Source organism: Channa argus, chromosome 10, assembly GCF_033026475.1.
Source record: "Channa argus isolate prfri chromosome 10, Channa argus male v1.0, whole genome shotgun sequence".
Classification (NCBI taxonomy): Eukaryota; Metazoa; Chordata; class Actinopteri; order Anabantiformes; family Channidae; genus Channa; species Channa argus.
In genome coordinates, this window is record NC_090206.1 from 2,387,034 (window position 1) to 2,406,777 (window position 19,744).

The 19,744-nt window shown below is 40.6% G+C and overlaps 1 protein-coding gene across 2 annotated transcripts in view; it reads left to right on the forward strand.

Moving 5' to 3' along the window:
- gfra3 (GDNF family receptor alpha 3) overlaps positions 1-12,840 on the forward strand; it is a 52,239-nt gene extending 39,399 nt beyond the window's left edge. Inside the window, exons 8-9 of one of the 2 annotated variants that reach the window (XR_010915405.1) lie at positions 3,445-11,851; positions 11,998-12,840. Coding sequence is in view for 1 of the 2 variants with exons in the window: in XM_067518772.1 (XP_067374873.1) it covers positions 3,445-3,660 (216 nt within the window). In the remaining variant the exon portion in view is untranslated. Of the gene's footprint in view, positions 1-3,444 lie in introns of both variants that reach the window. The other variant, XM_067518772.1, reaches the window with a different exon arrangement.
- The last annotated feature ends 6,904 nt before the right edge of the window (positions 12,841-19,744 follow it).

Genomic DNA, 19,744 nt, shown 5'->3' on the forward strand with positions numbered 1-19,744 from the left:
CTGTAACCTTGGCCAGACCACAATCTGCTGTGGCTGTGGCTCCCTGACTCCCAGCATGCCTCACTGCCAGAGATAATCTGGGCTGCCAGACAAGAGGGGATTCCAGCTCTCTCTCTTCCTCGATTGCCCTTGTCTACTCGTTCTCTCTTTCTCTGTCCGTCTGGGTCTCTCTCCTCGTAAGCGGATTCGACGAGGTGTTGGTTGGAAGCAGTGCATCAGTCAGGCTACATTACTATGAATTTATTCATGCCCATATGCCACCCACCCCCACCCCCCCCCCACTCCACCCCCCATCCATACCTGCTCAACATCTCCTCATCCGTCCATCACTCAGCTGCTCTTCTTTTCTTTCCAAGAAGCTTTAGCTTGTTTCTCTGAAATGATTCTCCGTGAATTTGAAAGGTTTCACTTTGAAAAAACAGAGTTGCTGCTACATCAATAGGTAAAAAAAAACCTTAGTTTTAAATGTTGCATTTCCACAAAGAATGCAGTCAATGAGGGAACCCAAAATATAGATAAATCACTTTTATTCTTTTTTCTTTTTTGTAAAGAGACATTTTATTTATAGTTTAAAAAACCATAAACTAGAAAAACATTATGACATAATCTGTAGTATATTAACATTTTCATTTAAAATCCTGTTTCAACCTGATGTCATATTATCAGTATTTTTATATGGCGTGATAAGTACAGTTACACCAAGTATTAAAGGATAAGTTCAGAGTTTTTTCAAATCTGTCTTTAAACAACCATCAGATGCTCAAAACTGGATTTTCTTGCCGTAATCTTTCCTCCTGTTCTTGAGGGCCAACACCCAGAGTCCTTCTGTGCCCAACATATTCAAATGTTTATCTAAAGATAATATGAGGATTCAGCAGTCTGGGTTTATTTAATCGTGTGGTCTTCTTCCAACGTTAAAGTCTTTTTAACATGAAACCCCCTCTTTGTGTTTCACTGTTGAGTTGCGGGGAAAGAAAAGGAACAAAAAGAGGGAGATTTGCACTAAAAAGGTTCCAAATTTGGAAGATACGCATCTTTTAAATGTGACCTATTTGGAAGATTGACGCCTTAACTTGTGTGCAAAGAAATGTTATAATACATGGTTGAAAGAAATGTGGATTTTGGCCCACATTCACTCCCATGAAGCATCTTTTGGAGGAATTTCTTAAAAACCTTTATTTTATTACATTTTTACACAGCATCCCAACTTTTCTGGAAATGGGATTTGTATACAATAAGTACATGTATAAATTCCTTGGACATCTGCTATTACTAGAAAGACCCCAAGTCTGTTCTCTTCACTCCAATTATCTTCAAAGAAATATTAGCAATGTTCTTCGGGCTCTTTCTGTCCCTCACCAATAAGTTATAAAAGCAGCAGATCAAAGGAAAGGTCACAAGACAACCCATGAAATAGTGACTAAGAATAGCTGTGCAGATGTGCTGATGGTTTGCTGGTGAGACTTTGTATTTTTACCATTCCACCTTAAATGACTGTGAAAGACTGTGCACAGCACTTATTATAATCTATTTCACATTATTTTCCCATCAATTCTGCTGTGATCAGGTTGTGCACCCTAAGGGACAGTAAGGTAACGGCCTCGTTTACAGCATCCAGAACTGTCAGACGAGATGATGGAAGATTCAAACTGAGTTAAAAAAAAACACCAAAAAGTCTAAAAAGCATAAAACAAGCAGTTATCAGAGATCAAATGATCGAGCAGAATATCGTTATCAGTAGAAGAATATTCTGTGCACAATAATCTAACATGGCCTCGGGCTCCTCCAGGTGTAGGTGCATATTATTAAGGATGAACATCTGGGTGTCATCAACACTTAGCGCTCGTAACGCTGCACTGGATGATATTCATCAACAGCTTTAAAGTTTCAAATAAAGAATCTCTTGATCAAAGTTCTCACACATAAACTTAAGAGTCATTTACGATCTGTGGAATAGCAAAACAAATATGGTAACATTTAAAAAAATAATTCATATACATGTAATATGACAACAGATCTTTGTACGGCAATTAAAATGTTGTTAAAATGCAGAAAGACCATGACATAATTTTAATAATAAAATCATAATTGTTGCTCTGCCTGTCTCCTTCGTGAAAGTTGGACACGCATAACACATTCCACTTTCACAGTCCCCACCCTGCTTGTCTACCTGGGCCTAATGGACAAGAGATTATTCTGCCATCAGCTTCCTCATTCATGCTTGTCCATTACTGGCTCATTCAGCAGTTGATTAGTGCTGTCTGATCATGTCCCTGCAGGTGTACGCGTCAATATTATAATATATGTAGGGTCTTGGCAGGGAATTTGTGCGCTAATTAACAATTAAGACCCCCAAAGATGGTCATTTTTTTTAAATTATGCTATTTTTTTAAGGATATAGTTAAGTTAAAGACATTGAAGACATTGATCTGTTCTTTAGTTGCAATATTTTTGGTCTTGCTCATTTAATTAAGATATGTTTTTTCCCCAAAAATCACTATTCCTGCAAAGTAATAATTAGATGTTACGTTCAAAACACTGTTCTGATTGCTTTTTTTTATCATAGTAATTTTTTTCTCTGAGTGATTAAAATATTGGGATTAGTGTTTTTTGGGGAAGCAAAACAGTTCTGCTCAGGGTCCCAAAAATACTTTGACCCGCCCTAGAAAACTGATCATCAATTTCTATTGCAACATGAATTTAAGTTCATGTTTATCTATGATGAAGTAATTATCCTTTGTACATCTATTTAGCAGTGTGCTGAGCTGGAGCAAGGAAATTGCAAAATTGCAATAGCAAAACGTCCTGTGCATTTAAAGGATGTGCAGATATGAATTTCTACAATCATACATACTCACTTCTGCTACACAAAACACATTGCTGACTGATTTTTAATTGTCAATAAACAGCCAAATAATTAAGATCTATACATCAATTTAAAGTATGATGGAGTTTTTGTTTTACTATTTTTCATTTCTTTTTTTCTTTATTCTTACAGAATATGGTTATAAATAATACAAAAGTGTCATAAAATACCAACTATCAATAACTAAGTTTACACGATAACTTTGGTCATTTTCTAAATCAACCATATTTTCAAAAATAAAGACAGTAAAACCAACAATGACTTGTCTCTACTTATATTTAATTTATGAATTAATTTATTTGTACATAATCTCTGTAGTAATTATGGTAATTTAGGACATTTGGGGCATTTTTCCCCTCACATATTCATGATTTAATGCAGATTATTGAAGATATAATTACTGAACTTATACTTTAATTTACGTGATGCAAATATGTGACCACAGATTTCAGATGAACCAAACTGGATTTTCACTATTTAATACAATGCAGTGAGATTCATCAGCTTATTTAATTAGTCAAACGTGTCGAATCTGCACCACTTCACGGTTTTCACTCACACCATCTCCTCCCTGTCAGGTGGAGCAGAGCGAGGAAGAACAAGAAGTGACAGAGACGGACGAGGAGCCTGATGGAGGTGGCCAGTTTGATGTCATTCAGCTCTACTCCGAGAAGGCCACCATCTCCAACCTGGGCTCCCCCGGGAATGGGGGGGCTGCGCTCCTCAATGCCAGCTCTCCTAAACCCATACTTCTGCTTCTCCTGCTCCTATCTGCCTGCCTCAGCTGGGGGTAGAGGATATAGTGAAAGCACACACAAACACAAACACATGCACTCACTCACATACAGAATAATGGACCTGCCAACAATCCTGGGCTGACTGCTGTAAAATCACAAGAAACACACTGAAGAAATGGACTTCACCTTTTGTCAGTAGCATCCCCTCAATTCCTCACCCTCCTCGCTTCGGTTTTTTGCCCTCCTTCTTTGAAAATGGCACTTTGGTCAACATGGTCTGACTGCTGCAGTGCTGTATTGATGTGCTGGGGGTACAGAAGACCTCGTGGTGGCAGGGCGTTCGCATGCCGCCATCAGTCACTGAGCATAATAAAGCTGCTCCTGTCATAGGCTCAGAAGTGGTGCGCTCGCTTGTTAGGATGCAAATGGTAGCAAGCCAGGTGTGTTAGCGACTTGTAGGTAATGTTGTGTTCCTGTCATATCACACAGACAGTAAGTGCACCCAGAAAAAAAAAACTGCTGATTTGGGCTTTATTTCTATTTATCTGAAAAACACTAGTCGTGGGAATAATTATCTTGTCTAAATGGTGTTAAGTTATAAGAACACGGCACTATCTTCTTCTTCTCATTCTAATAGCATGACACTCACTAATCACTTCACCATGTCGTTCTCTAGCTTTCAGACAACGGGGCGTTTTAGGGTGCGAACTCCTTCATTTGGCCTGCTGAAACTGATCAACGTTCAACTATAAAACATACAAGTTTAAAGTAAAATGCAAAAAAAATAAAAATAAAAATAAATAATATACATAATATTAAATATTTATAATAAAAAATAATAATAAAATGTAACAAATAAAGCTTGTCTGTTATTTCCACATAAGTTAGTGAGTCCTGGTAAATTTGAATCTTAATTTATTATTTACTTAAGTTTTTTCCTCATATGAAAAATGGACATTGCAGGACTCATTCATTATCTTTTTACATGTGGATGAGTCTGAGAGAAGAAAAGCAGGATGAAGAAGCACCTGCACTTCAGACCCTCCTCTGCAGCGTTCATATTTCAGACACAGGTCATATTTAGGAATAATGATCAACGTGTGTTTCATCATGGTTAAAAAGGATTTTTAATTTGTATAATTTCTTACCATGAATTGGAAGAAGTATTAATTTTAGCTTAAGACGTTAGCTTATCTTTCTCCAGTTTTTTGACAGAGTAGCTAGAGCCATGTAGACACACAGGTCTGATGAAGGTACTTCATAATCAGTGAATGTCCACCTGCTAGGGACAGACAACTCTGCTAACCTGCAGCATGTGTTAGCTAATACAAGTACAGTTAAAAGTTCAAAGAATGAACCTGATGATGAGTCAGGACCTTCCCTAAACACACACGCACAGTTGCAGTCAGACCTTGCTTTTGTCTTTGTTTGTTGTATTTTATTTGTTATTGATGGATGATGATTTGTCCCACTGCATGTGACTTACCTGTCTATGGCTCATAGACAAAGTCTTAACAGTGAGAGAAGAGTGTGTGTGTGTGTGTGTGTGTGCAGGGGACTTGATATACAGTGCATCAGTCAAGCTTTATAACAGTGATGAATGGACAGGTCTTCGGCTCTTTGCAACGGTGAATGACAAATGATGCTTGTCTCTCATTGTTTAATGAACATCACCTTAGAGGTGTGTGTGCGTGTGTGTGTGTGCAGGGATCGTGCAGAGAGGTTGCAAGGAAAATTGGGCAAAGCTTTTCTTTATAATTTATATAAGAGTTTTTCACTTCATCGTTCCTACCCCCGTCAGCACAGCCACAACCAGTGATATCCACACACACACACACACACACACACACACACACACACACTTGCCCACATACCGCCTGCCACGCTTTGAGCCGATGCAGCCCTTTCTTGCTTTATTGCTCCATCCCTGTCCCCCCCTCCCTCTCCCCCAGTGACTCAGGACTGGGACCTGAGCTGCCACAGGCACCGATATGAATAAAGCCATCATAATAAAAACAACACACCAGAAACAATATGAGCTCTAAAACGGCAGAACAAATCAAATAGCTCACCAGCAGGCAAAAAACACACGCTACTTCTGACACCGGTGGAGACAAAATGAAGCGAGTTAGAGAAGAATTGGGTAAGAGAGATGTGAGGAGGGGAAATTAAGAAAAAAATAAGGCCAGGTCCCTGTGTGCTTTTCGTGCGTTTGATGTTTTACTTGTTCTTATTTGGGAGGCTGATAATCAGTCTCTGACAACATCTCTTTATCATCTGACAGGCTCCTGGGATGTGTGTGTGTGTGTGTGTGTTAAGAGGGGTATTAGACAGCAATAGAAATAGTGCAGTATAGTGAAAACCCTGGACCCTGGAGCACAAACACAGCGGAGAGAATCGCCGGCTCTTGATTTTCTATGTCTTATAAATCTTTTGCTGACGCTAATTTTTCCCTCGTTCCTTCCCCATTTCTGAGGAACATGTAAAATTACCTTCCATCTGCACGGGAAGCAGTGACGGTGAAGGAGAAGGAGACAGGAAAAAGGGAAGAGAAAAGGGAAGAAAAATGAAATTGAAAGACAGCAAGAGCAAGAATAAAGCAAGGAAACACTAGTAAGAAAAGTTTTTTAGTAAAGGAAGCAGGAAAGGAAATCAGAGAGGACGGTTAAGGAAAGAAGAAACATATATGAGGGAGAGAGAAAAAGTGGAAGAGGAAAGTAAAGAAGGACAAAGGCAAAGAAGAAGAAAGGAGAGGTGTGGTGCAGAGGAACAGGCGAGAGATAAGAGAGGGAGGAAAAAGGGAAGGTAGCAAGAAAAGGAGGATGAACGAATAAAATAGGAGAGAAGAGGCAGGAGGACAAGAGAAACAGAGAAGAGGATGAGGAAAGGGTAGAAGAGAAAAGGGCTAAAGGAAGCAGACGGTGTGAATGGTGATAAAATAAAGCAAGAAAGGTGAAGAAAAAAATTAAAAAGAAAAAAGAGGAGGAGTAAACAGAAGGTGAGGAAGTGAGGAGGACAAAGAAGATGGAAAGAACATCAAAGAATGAGAGTTGATGAAAAAAGTATGACTAATAAAAAGTGAGGAAGAAGAGGAGTAAAGGATGGAAAAGAGGAGAGAGGAAAAAAGAGATGAGAAGAAAGAACAGAAATAAAGGACAGCGAGCAGGAAAGATGACGAGTGGACAAAAGTATGGAAAAAAACAATAAACAGGGAGAAAGAGGAGAACGATAAAGGTGATAAGAAAATAAACCAGGAGGCAGGAATGAGAAGAAAGCAGGGAAGAGGAGGAGAACGTTTGCTTTGTGAAGCCAAACTACAAAGGATCCTAAGAGAGAGAGAGAGAGAGACAGAACCAGGTGACAGGTCTGCAGTGTACTTTAACCTCTTTCTCTTTCCTCGGGCTCTGCTGCTGCATACAGCTGCTGAGAAACACACACACACACACACACACACACACACAAATCTCAAAGGGCTTTCTGCCTGAACACACCCCTCAGACAAAGCTTCTGTCAATCAGTGAAACAGCGATAAGAAACGGAGTGAAACTCTGTGGGCTCACCTGAAAAAAAAATCAGCAGGCTGAACACTTAATACTGATGTTCTGTGAGGAGAAACCACATCACAGTCATAAACAGCTCTGTGATCTAACACAGGATACCGTCCGCAAGAAAACGCTCATGTCTTCTGGTGACCTGTGGGGCTTTTCATTAAACCCACAAAAGCAACTTTTGGGAAGCAAGCTTGAAAGAAATCCACTCCGCCCACGCTTCCAAGGGTTTAAGAAATTACAGTTGAGTGCAAAACTCTGCAGACCCCTTGATCGAGCTCGATAAACCCTCCGGGTAACTAACTTTAATATGTGGAATCATGGGGCAGCATCAGATTTAGGTCGGGTCAGATGTCAGGCACCTTCTGGAGCTCAACAGAGGAAACATCTGGGTTCAGATGAATTAGGTAAAGGATAGAAGAAGAAAGAGAAGAAAGAGATACATGTTAAACGAGGAAACACACAGAAAGTCGTTTATCGTGGGATTTATTAGAAAAACATACATACACATATGCTTCATGTCATTCATCTTAAATAAGGCAGCCAAAACATTAGAACCACCTCTTCTTATAATGCACTCCAGTACGACTCCACCACCACTTTGACCTCAATAATAAACACAGAGTAGAATTATCATTATCATGATCAAAAATGAGAAATTACAACATTGTAATAGCAGAATTCATAACAGAGCTGCTGTAATGGATTGTATTAGATTGTACAGCTGTACCTAATAAAGTGAGAGGAAATTCATTTTATCAATTAATACTTGTTTCGTTTCTATCATCAATAACATATTTTAAAGCACAAAACAATTTCACCTACTAATCCCACACACACTCTAACAGAACCCATAAAGACGAATGAATGTAAAGATGAATGATGAATGTAATCACAGCTGTTAATAACTGATATTTCTTTGTAGTCGACTATGACTTAACACAGTCAAATAAAATACCAGGTGAATAGTTACAGCTTTAACTACACAGGGATTCATCAGAGAGGCTGATCATGGCAGCTGACAGCTTTGTAAAGGTTACAGAAACACACTGTGCAGCTTGAAAACGTCAAACATCAGCAATTTGGTGTCAAATATAGAAGTTCACCTTCCCTTTATACACTTCTCTGAGGACGAATTTGTCTTATTTGTTATCCATTGTGTGAAAAGACCCAAACCCACAGCGCTGTGTATTATAACCTGATGGACCTTCCTCCTCTGAGCCGCAGAGCCCCATTGTTGCCCATAAACTATTAAAAGGACATCAGTGAGACACACTTTTGCACCGGCTGACATGTTCCTTCATTAGCACAAACACACACTGGAGTTTATTTTGACTCAGTCCAACGTGTATCTTCCAGCTGGCCCAAATATTCACTGGAGCACGAGATGCGGATTAATCCGCCGCTAAAATAGTCCCACCCAAAATCTTCCTGTTTGAGTCCAGTGAGCAGGTTTTGTCTTTAAACGTCCCAATATTAGTATAAGAATCAACGGGCTGAGGTGTCAAAATGACGCCTTTCCAAACACAGCCGCTTAGAAATGTTGCGTTAGATGGATTCTTTAGTACATTGCGAAATACTGTAGAATATGTGAAGACGAAACGTGACTAGAAGTTTGGCTTTGAAAGTGGTTGTTGCATGAAAGGACAACCATGAACACCCCCCACTCCCATAACATCTAACGGTAAACCTGCGAGCCGGACCAGGCAGTCACACGCATCATGGTGAAGTCCGTAAGTCGTCAGTTCTCTCGTCAGTCTCCGCCTGCCATGTCCACCTCCGCACCACTCACCTGCATCTCCGTGTGCAGGATCTGCGAACACCATGTTGTCCCAGTGGGACGTGTTCCCTGCTCGGCTGAACTTGATGCTTCACCATTAGAGCCTTGCACATATCATGCATTGGATTGGCTAAATGAACTAGTTTGCTGAAGGGCAGCGGCAGCGTGTTACTACACTGGCTCCTAAACCGTCTGTAGGTAAATATAAAGTGAGTTCACGGTGTTCAGTAAATCACCTCAAAAGGCATCAAGGAGATTCCTCTGACCTCTGAGTCACTCCCTCCATCCATCGCCCTCTGTGCTACATAGAGCCAGGTCACCCCCTCCCCCGCCCACCCCCACACACATAGTAGGGGTTAATTGAGATCAGCAAAGGGGGGGAGGGCGTGTGATTGACGTGGCCAACGGGGGCCGGAGCGACGGCCTTTCACTGGGCCCCGTTGTTCATTTTAATTGTTGTCTCGGCCGTTCGTCGCCAGGGCCGACATCCGGTGGCAGGGCGACAAGGCGAATGGACAGAGGGAGAGAGAGAGAGAGAGAGCGAGCGAAGGAGTGGACGCCGATGATTTACATTAATATGTACTGAAATAAACAAGCGGAGAAGCCATGCGTTAAATCAACTCAGAGAGAGATAGAGGAAGAAAGCCTCCGGGGTGAGAGAGGAATAGGATGTATATTTGTGTGTGCTTGGAAAGCATTCTTTTTATTGTTCTATTACTGTGCAGTAGATTTACATGCACACAAGTGTGTGCGCGTGCATGCACACACTCACACACACCATGTCAGATTTGAGCATCGAGTGTGTCTGCTTTCTCTTTCCAGTATTTTAGTATTCTAATCCATCATTGGCCTGACATGGGAATGCTGCCTCTCTCCTTTCTCTCTCTATCCGTGTCTCTCTCTCTCCAAGCTACTGCACATACACAGCCTCCGAACGGAAGATAAAGACAGAGCAGGGGGGAAAACAAACTCCATTGCAGGGAGAGCTTTATCCACAGAGATAAAGTGGTGGAATGAAGAGAGATACGCAGGAAGTGGAAGACAAGGGGAGACGGATAAAGGCAGAAAAAGAGGAGGAAAAGGGTAGAAATGGACGTAGGAAAAGCAAGGGAGGACGGAAAAAGGAGGTGGGGGCTAGCTACAGAGAACTGGAGACAGAGAGCGAGATGTGTGTGTGTGTGTGTGTGTGTGTGTGTCTGTGTGTTGCAGTGTGTCCCGGCTGAAGCCTGAACCTCCCTGCTCCATTTCACACTCTGTAGATTCTGACGCATCGACACTCAAAGACACACTCACACAGCCTCTGTCCTTCTTTTTCGATTTCTATTGCGCACACACACACACACACACACACACACTTTCACAGCCATTTCTCAGTCATGCACACAGATATACAAAGATGCACAAACACACAGTCACTAAACTGAAATTCCTGCAGCTCTTGCCCTTGACTCTCTCTCTGCTTCTTGGATCCCTGCTTTCAATTTATTACACTGGGTTCAAGAAATATTAAAGGAAAAGTCCCCTCGAAAACATTGAAATATTATTTTAACCGCTCGGACGATGTCGCATGGTGTATTTACTTTGATACTTTGTTCCCAGAGCTGCCATTCGGCACCAGTGGTCAACTCTGTTGTGAACAAGCTGATCCGACTGAAATGTCAATGACAGGACATCACAATAGAGCAGAGTGTGCTGAGCTGCACGGAGTAATGAGATCTAAAGGGGACGATACAGTGTGACGCGGCTTTTCTTTTAAAGCCCAAATTACATCCAATCACACACACACACACAGTTTAACCTCTGTAAACCTTTTTTTCTGTGGCTCAGACCCAGATATTAATTTCATGTTTGTATGTTGTATTGATGTGTTTGGTCCAGCTTAGTAAAAAATAACAATTGGAAGCAGGGGGAATATTGAGCATAAGTTTACTTGAGGTTAGCTACTTTCCACCCTCCAGTGCTTTGTGCTAAGCTAAACTCAACACCTTTGGACTTTCTGTGACTCTGTATCGATGCCCACCTCCTTATGGTACTGTGGACACGGTGGTCAGTGAGGAGGTTACTTCAGATTATCTACTACCAGATTATCACAAGTGTTCTTTACTTGTCCCACAGCGTTTTCTGGGCAGGTTGTTAAAACCTATGAAACTGGATCACTATCATGAAATGCTCAAAGACTGAAAGCCATAGGCTCCATCCCACGTAGGACAGTCAGTAACAGTTACAGTCAGGCTGATGAGGTTGTAGCAACAAAACCCCAGAGAGAACTGAACTCACCGAGTGTGCAATTTGGTCTCTTTATGGTTTGACTTCATGTGGACAAGGACTTATATGTGTTCTACTTACTTTCAAAATCAAAGTGTCTTTTCAAATCTCTTGAAGTGGGTTTATTCTGGAGGTGGTCCACAGTCGCAAGTGGTTAATGTGTCACTTAATCCAAACTTTGGTCACAAAGTCCTTAACAAGCACAAAACGTCTTTAGTTCCATTTGAATCACACTGCTTTGTATTTTGGATTAAACTGTGTCAAAGTGTGGTTATTAAGGAGACTTAGTAATGTGCAATGTCCAGGGATTTAGTATGTATCCATCCTTTTGTATAACTGTTTGTTGTACTGTATGTCTCCTTCTTGTACACTGTGATTAACTCTGTTCCATTAAATAGTTCATGAATGGTTTTGGTCTAGGACCCCGCGTGTGTCTTCTAATGGATTCCTGGGACTTCATGTACTTTTGGAAAACCACATTCCCACGTTATGTCTGAACTGATGTTTCAGATGTGTTTCTGCAGTGTTTTTGTCTTTTGCAGTTCCACCCCCCCCCCCCAGCAGACACAGATGTACAAGCTCTGTACTGTTGGCATGTGTTGCCATGGTTACCTCGGTCTCACCTAGGTTGCTGCATCCTGGGTGATCCCAAAAGGTAAATGGAGCTGAATGATCTTTGCAAGTCTGATTCTTTTCAATACACTGACACCTGGTGAGGGCGAGGCGGCCATGCTGATGCTTTTTTCCTCCTGCTTGACTGACTGACTCAACCACCTCCTCCCCCACCTCTTATCCCGGCAGGTGCCTGGCTGAATGGGACATCATCGCCATGGAGATTGAGGCAATGACACTCACACGTGCACACACACACACGCACACTGTCATAGACTCAGAAATGAGACTGGCTTTCATGAGCAAGTGGCTGCGCAGTCTGATTCGATGAAAAGTTGTCTCTCCAAAGACGAGACAGCCGCATGGATTGAGCTGTCACTTGAATGGAACTCTGCTCTCCTCTTTCATCCCTCTGTGTGGAAATGGACGGATCTCTCTTTCTCTTCCATTCTGTCAAATGTAAACCTTTCCCTTTAATTCCACACGAGACGAGCAGGCGGACGTAAATGTGCTCCATTGTAAAGAACACTGACCCGAGACTGAGACACTCTCATCACCCCCAAGTGTCCTCCCCCCTGCTTCTTGTCTATAGCATGTTAGTGTACAGTGCCAGGAGGAGGGAGGCACATTAACGCAGGGCTTTCCCCACGCTCTCATTTTAGTGTGTGATCCATCCAATGCTCCTTCGGTTCCGTGCTTTCTGCTGTCGGACTCTTGGTGAAACTTTGTTTCTTAAGCACATGAACTGGGCTCTACTGCACTCAAATTAAAAAACAAACTAAAAAAAGTAACATTGACCCCTGTCAGTAGAGATTGGTGGTTTTAAACAGTGTTGGTGAAAAACTACTGTATGTATCACCAGGGGACATATTACATGTGGCCCCGCATGAAACATTTCTATTTCTGATCATCTGTTGATACTTTTTGCCCTGCTGAATGTGCCCAGGAGGGCACATGAAACACTCCATGCCTCTGCTGTGTTCATGTGTGAATAATAAAATAAATGTACATGCTGACATTTCTGTACCTCGACTTCCAGTTCGTCTCTTCTTCTCTAATGGCTTCCGGGTAATTTTGCAGGTTTACATGTCTGTTTGTTTCTGTTATTTTGGCTCGTTGTAATTTACAGTCAAGTGTTTAGCACTGGATCCTCACACCTACGCCAAGTGAACCAAATGTGTTTTGCCTTGCTTTTTATTATACACAAAGCCCAAGGTTAAAGCTGCAAAGAGTTAAAGCGTATTCATATCCATAATTACAGCTACGGTGATTACTCCCCCCAACAAACACGCTCAAAATACCAAATTAATAAAAACAAAATGTGCACGTTCGCGTTTACATGGTGGAGACCAGGGCAGGTTGTTATCACTGATGAATTCTGACCCGCTGTAGATTCTATAAGAAAACAAAGTAAATCTTTAGTGGAAATCCAGCCAGACAACACACACCATTCTACCAAAGATGGTTTAAGCATAATAAATGTTTTGGTATGACAGAAATGCTGTGGAAGGATCTGAAGCAGGACGTTCCTGCAGGAGAACCAAGCAGGATCCCTGAAGTTGAAGCTGCACTGTAAGATGAATGGGCTATAATTTCTCCAAGCTGATGTACAGGGCCGATAAACTGTACATGGAAATGTTTAGTCGTAGTTATTGCAAAAGGGCGTCGCACACAGTAATTACTGAAGGCTCCCATACTTTTGCCACACACAAATATTCGCTTCTAACCCACCTGTGTCACTTGTTACAGCACTACTGTAAATAATGATCCTATTTAAGTCAGTTTTTAGTGACACAAAATTCGAGTACAGTCATCAAATGTTTAGACCTTCATGTAATGTAACAATAGCCGTCACATAAATAATTGGTTTAACTGTTTTCTACACTTCTCCTGTTGTAACATTACATCACATCTGTACGGTTATATCCTACGGCACCATTTGCACTGTAAGTCGTTTAAGGAGTTAAGCATAAGCTGTTAATTAAACATCAAGACTGATGGATTTTAAGGTCAGGAAATGGTTGTTACAGTGCTGGATGTCATACGCACATATGAGCTCAAACTTCAGGTGAAGACGAAACATGATTAGATCCAGATAACTGAGTGTTGGAGGACAGGACAAACCGCAGACTACAGTTCTTTTATCATCACGTAATTTCCCAGTAGGTGCTCACCATTTCCCATTAGTAACCAAGCTGCTGACCACCCATGCAACCTATGATCATACATGAACCAGTCTTCTACTAATTTACACTACGTACTAGCTTTTTCTGCTTAACGTTGTTATAAGTTCCTAGAGTCTAGTAATTTATGAGTTTAAAGACGTGTAAAAAAGCATTGATTTATACTCTGATTTAGTGCAGTGCTCCACTGAACTGGGATTTATTAGTCCTCACATTATTCTTCCTTTTCAAAACCTCATGGCAGCATAACCAACAATGCTACATATCAGATGCCTGGTGTAAAAAGAAGTAATTTTAAAATCCTAAACTGAATTGTGAAGGTAGCCTTGGAGCTTTCTTTGGGCTGACTTTGGTAACCTGGATGATGAGCTGCAGCCTATGACTTTCCACTTGTTCCACCATGTCTGCTCCTCAAAGCTGTGCACAAACAGAGCTGTATTTCCTTTTCTAGGATGTGAATGTAAACAGCTGAAAGTAAAGTTAAACTGTGCCACTTTAATTTTATTACATGCAGGTGCAGTGGGCATTTCGGGAATCTCCAAAAGAGCAGCCAAGTTAGAAAAATAACAATTAGTGCTGCTTTAAGAAATTGTTTTCTATTAATCACATTAAATAATTAGATTCTAGCTTCTCAAATCACATGACCATATATCTGCAGTGGGCTTGTCTCACATATTATCTGCCAGTATCATAAACAGCTTCATAAACGGATTCATGAAGTAAAACACAGCTCACTGTGTCATTATGAGAGTCTACGATGACAAAGGTTTCTTACCTGGTTGTCATTTGATTTGCAATATCAAGATTTATGTAGCTGCTTACTAAGTTGGTGGTCAGCTAAGTGAGCAAATAACTGATAATACACAAAGTGTTTCCACACTGTGCTGTTTTATATACTACCACATGGAAATCTGCAAAAATTATTATTTATTTACCTTGTAAATCTGATACAATAACTGCCTTTACTATAAAGTTACTTTGAACCGACTTTGCACCACACGTAGAATCATTAGGACAAATATTTGATGCACAAAGTTCCTCCATTATCCTCAAAAAACATTCTAGCCAACCATCTGCATAGTACGTAGCTACATAAACTTTGATATGCACATCAAATTACATCTGCTCATGCTGTGTCTCCTGTTTGGGGTCGCAGCAAGTGGCTGCCTGAGACTCAAATGATCCCATCTGCTTGGCAGCAGAGAATCAACCAGCTGAGCCTGATGTCCAGTCTTTATCTAAAAAGGTAACTAATAACTACAATGGAAAATACATCTGGTGGAGTAAAAAGAACAATATTCTCCAATAAAGTGTGGACTAAAAGTATAGAACAGCACATAAAAGATTAATATTTAGTAGATAAATTCCAACAATAACCATTAATAATATCAAGATTTCAGCCCACCATCCACTGCAGATACAAAGTGCTTAGCTGCATGCACGGCAAGGAGTATTTGTTGGATTATCATGTGACATGACGTCATTACATCAGTGCTCCCGAGTGCTGAATTACCACCTACCAGTGAATTATCACCTCTTTCTGATATGCCCATCAGAACTATTTAAAGTCTTTCAGCTTAGTGGCTGCTTTTTAGGATCGACATTACTGATTTGTTCACCCCAATCATTTCCAGAGGCAGCAGGAAGCTGTAGTTGGAGAAAATGTCTGACTAACCGATGTTCCACCACCTGCTCAGCATTCAGCAGAGGACAGATGCAGAAGATAGCGTCAAATAGTGGAGCATTAAGCAGAAGAGGAGGTGGAGACCAAAAACGAAGCTACAAAGAGTCAAGACTGAATTTTCAATATGATCAAATCAGAAACACTGTTCTAACTGAGTTGTATCTTTTATCAAGATTTTAATGCAGTTTTAGTTTATCTGTTCAAATGAATTTGTTAGCATCAGCATTACTTAAAATTAGCATTGGGAGGCACTACATGTGCAAGATAAACACAATAAAAATAATTTATTAATAATTCATTTTTTTCTATTATTTGTATTTTATTATACAAATAATTTTAGATTTATTTGTATTTTATTTTAGAAATTCTACATAAATATACTATAACTATCTAAAGTAACCTAATCAAATATTGCTTCTTGATTGTACAACAACAACATGCCACCTGATGGACACCACTTGATGCCACTAAATCTTACACACTATTCACATGATATTGACTAAATAAAAGTATAGTATTATTGGGTGAATTTGAAAAGCTTAAATGTCCTATTTGTGGTTATTTTAAATGCTTTCATACACAGAAAAGGACGGGGTTGTTTTTCCTTTGTTGGAAAGTATTCATTGAATAAAATTCCTCCTAATAATCAGCTGTTTTCCCTTCTGTAAAATTTGAGTGAACAACTGTGATGAACAACACCTGCATGTTGTGACTGACAGCCATGTTAACTGTTGCTGTGAACTCAGACGTAGTACTGTACATACAGATGGACAATAAGGAGTCAATGCATCTGCAAGTCAGCATTGATCAATCACCCGAATGGCAGAGTGATGTTCAATCCCTATGAGCAGCGTTTGCTGGAGCATATGGCCACAGTAATAAGCATGCACATACATAATGACGCACATGTACTACATACAGAGATCGCTGTAATTTGAATTGACTTTACAGGCAGATTGATTTTTCCTTCAGGCAGTAGTTTTAAGTACAGGACAGATTGCACCCCACAAAAACGGCCTGATACAGCAGGACCCAAGTCTCAGTGACACCACCTCCATTTCCACATTTAACTCTTCTGCTTCTCACAAACTAAGAAAACACCACCGAGCTCCTTTTTGCAGGTTCAGTCCAATGCTGGGAATTATTTGGGCTGTTGATTTTATTTAGCAGCTCAAGACCTGCATGCTGTACAGGCCATATGTAGTAAATAAATCAAGTTCAATAAAACTACATTCAAATTGCATTTATGTTAACTCCTGTCTGCTCTTCATCTCATCATCCTGCTTGCCATGGGAATTACTCCTGTCAAACTGTGATGAGAATGAGTCCAAGGGTGTTTTTAATAGAGCCTGTCAGTGTGGGACTGATGAAAACACACTGATATCTAAAAACTCATTTGATGTTGGCACAACGGAAAACAAGCATGCACACGCACACGCACGCACACACGCACATGCACACGCACACACACACAAAGACAAACACATGCAGACACTTGCAGATACGGTTGTATTGCTACACACATTGCAAAGGCACATACGCTGCCTTAGGCCTGAACTACTTTGCATCTTGAAGACTGTTAAGTTCGAAGAGGAAATGGCAAATTCTTCTTCTTTCAATTGAAAACCTAAATTCATAAGGAATTAAACATACTTTTGCTCACTTGAATACACTCAGGGGTTTTGTTACTACAGCCTCAGTTGGTTTGGTAGGATTACTCTGTACACCTGCTCCTGTCTTTGTTGTTGTGAAACACCTTCTGATGCTGGTGAGGGGAGATCATCACCTGTAGTCACCTGTTCTTTGAGTGTTTTAGACATTATCCATCTTTATTGAGGTGACCTGGCTGGAGTCTCCAGCCTCAGCTTTTGATATTGTTTCCTGTTGACTAGAGTTCTGTCCTGTTGATCCAGAGGGGGCTCAAGTTTGGAGTTCATGTCATTTGTGCCAACAGGTTATTAGGACCATAATAACATACTCTATTAAAGCCAGTGGCTGTATTTGTTTTGATGAGTGGCTCAGTTAACCTTTTTGGTCATCTATAGTAGGCAGCTACTGAATGGGAAGGTCTCCCAATCACTCAATGTACAAGATGGGGTGGGGGGATAAGGGTAAGTTACATTAGTGTATTGATGAGGAGACAGATACAGGTCTCCCCGCTGGAAGCCCAAGTGGGGTGGAGTGGAGTGATAGTGCATCTACGAAAGCCTTCATGCTAATTTTCTACAGTAATGTAAGTTGAACAATGCTACTAAATAAACTTTAATTTAGTCATAATACTGTGAATATATAGTTTCACATGTTGTTGTAGCATTAATTTTCTGCTTTCTGCAAAAAACATTAGATAAAATAAAACCAGTCTCCACACCACCATGCAATTCACCATGAAACTGCTGTGTCCAGAATGTAGTTGTACAATATGTTTTGTGGTATTATTGTCATAGAATTTTAGTTGTCTGGGTTTTTTTAGCACTAGCAGTATCACCCTGTTGGGTTATGGTTTAAGAATTCTAATCATTTTATTTTATTTATTTGTATGTATTTACATTTATACCTAGATAATCTTTCTGCCTAAATCAGGTCCACATTTTCTTCCACTTACTGTCAAGGCATGTTGAACTTTACACATCGTGAGCAGTACACCTCTTCAACATAGCTATCAAATGCAGATTACTTTGAGACACCACACTTGTAAGCCTTACTTTCCAGTGTCAATATTCAATGAGCTGGTTGTTCTGCGACAAGCTGCAAGGACAAACAATGAGTTTAATTTACTCTCAACAATAATGTAGTGAAATTGGGGCATGAACCTTTAATGAGGAAATAGTGTTGGACTTCAGAGCAACACTAGGCAATGCTACTGAGGGGCTAAGGGGGAGGCTAAGGGCTGTTTCTCATTCTACACAAGCTACATGGATGCAGTTGTAAACACAAGGGAGATGCAAGTATTTTATCTACACAGAGAATACACATCAGTTGCTGTCACTGACACGCCGACCACCTCTCTATGAACTGATTTGGATGCCCCGGGAATGAGAACACCGGGGTGTAGTTATGTAGGGTGTAGGTTCAAGTACGGTATGGCACCAACCTAACGGAGCTTGAGAAGCCAATATGACTTCCTTGCCTAGTAGTTGCCTGATTGGCATCTAGCAGCAGCTGATCCCCGGCATATTTCAAAAGATTAGGATCTGGCAAAATAAAGCTGCTTTATTTCAAATGGTTTTGTACTGTTCATTATTTGAGTGGATTTAATGTAATCATGACTTACTTCCTGCATGATCCCTGAATCTCTCTTTTTATTGATGTCTCCTTTCATCATAAATTAGAAACATCAACTCTGTGAGGAAATTGGCTAAAGTGTTTTAGTAGCAGGTGTACTCAGCCTAAAATAGTTTGTGAAGGAAGAGTCTCCACTGTTGTATAATCACTGACTAAGTGATAATGGGATTAATGTACATAAATAGACACAGTACATAAAAAACGTGAGTCTGGATGATAGAAAAAGGCCCTCGAGTCTATTCTTAGACAGGGGTTCTGCATTCTGAGAGTGAAGGGCACAAGATAAAGTATGAGGTTTAAGGAGATCAGACAAGTGTAAAGGAGAACTGCTATTTAGAATTTTATATGTCATTAGAAGCATCTTAAAGTCTGTTCTGACATGAATTGGGACCCAATGAAAAGCAGCTAAGATAGGTGTGATGTGGTGAGAAAGTCCATGAACTTAGTTAAAATTCGTGCCTCTGCCTAATGAACCATTCAAGGACTTTTACTACCTGCACATCCAGTCTGGGTGACACCTGGTGTGGTGTGAATTAGCAGGATCTTTGCATCTATCATAAAAAGAAAAGTCCTAATTTCAGCTATATTGTGTAGGTGAAAGAAATTAAAGAAATCAAATGATCAAATGACACAACTCTCGATGTTTGAGCTAACAGTGTTACCTGTTAGCTGACCAGACTGCTGTCTGTGTTGGGTCGGGCCAATGACCAAGCATCATTCTGTGAGATTCAGCTTGTCCAAGCAGGAGAGGAGAGGAATACAAATTAGAAATCTGAGAAAGGTCGTC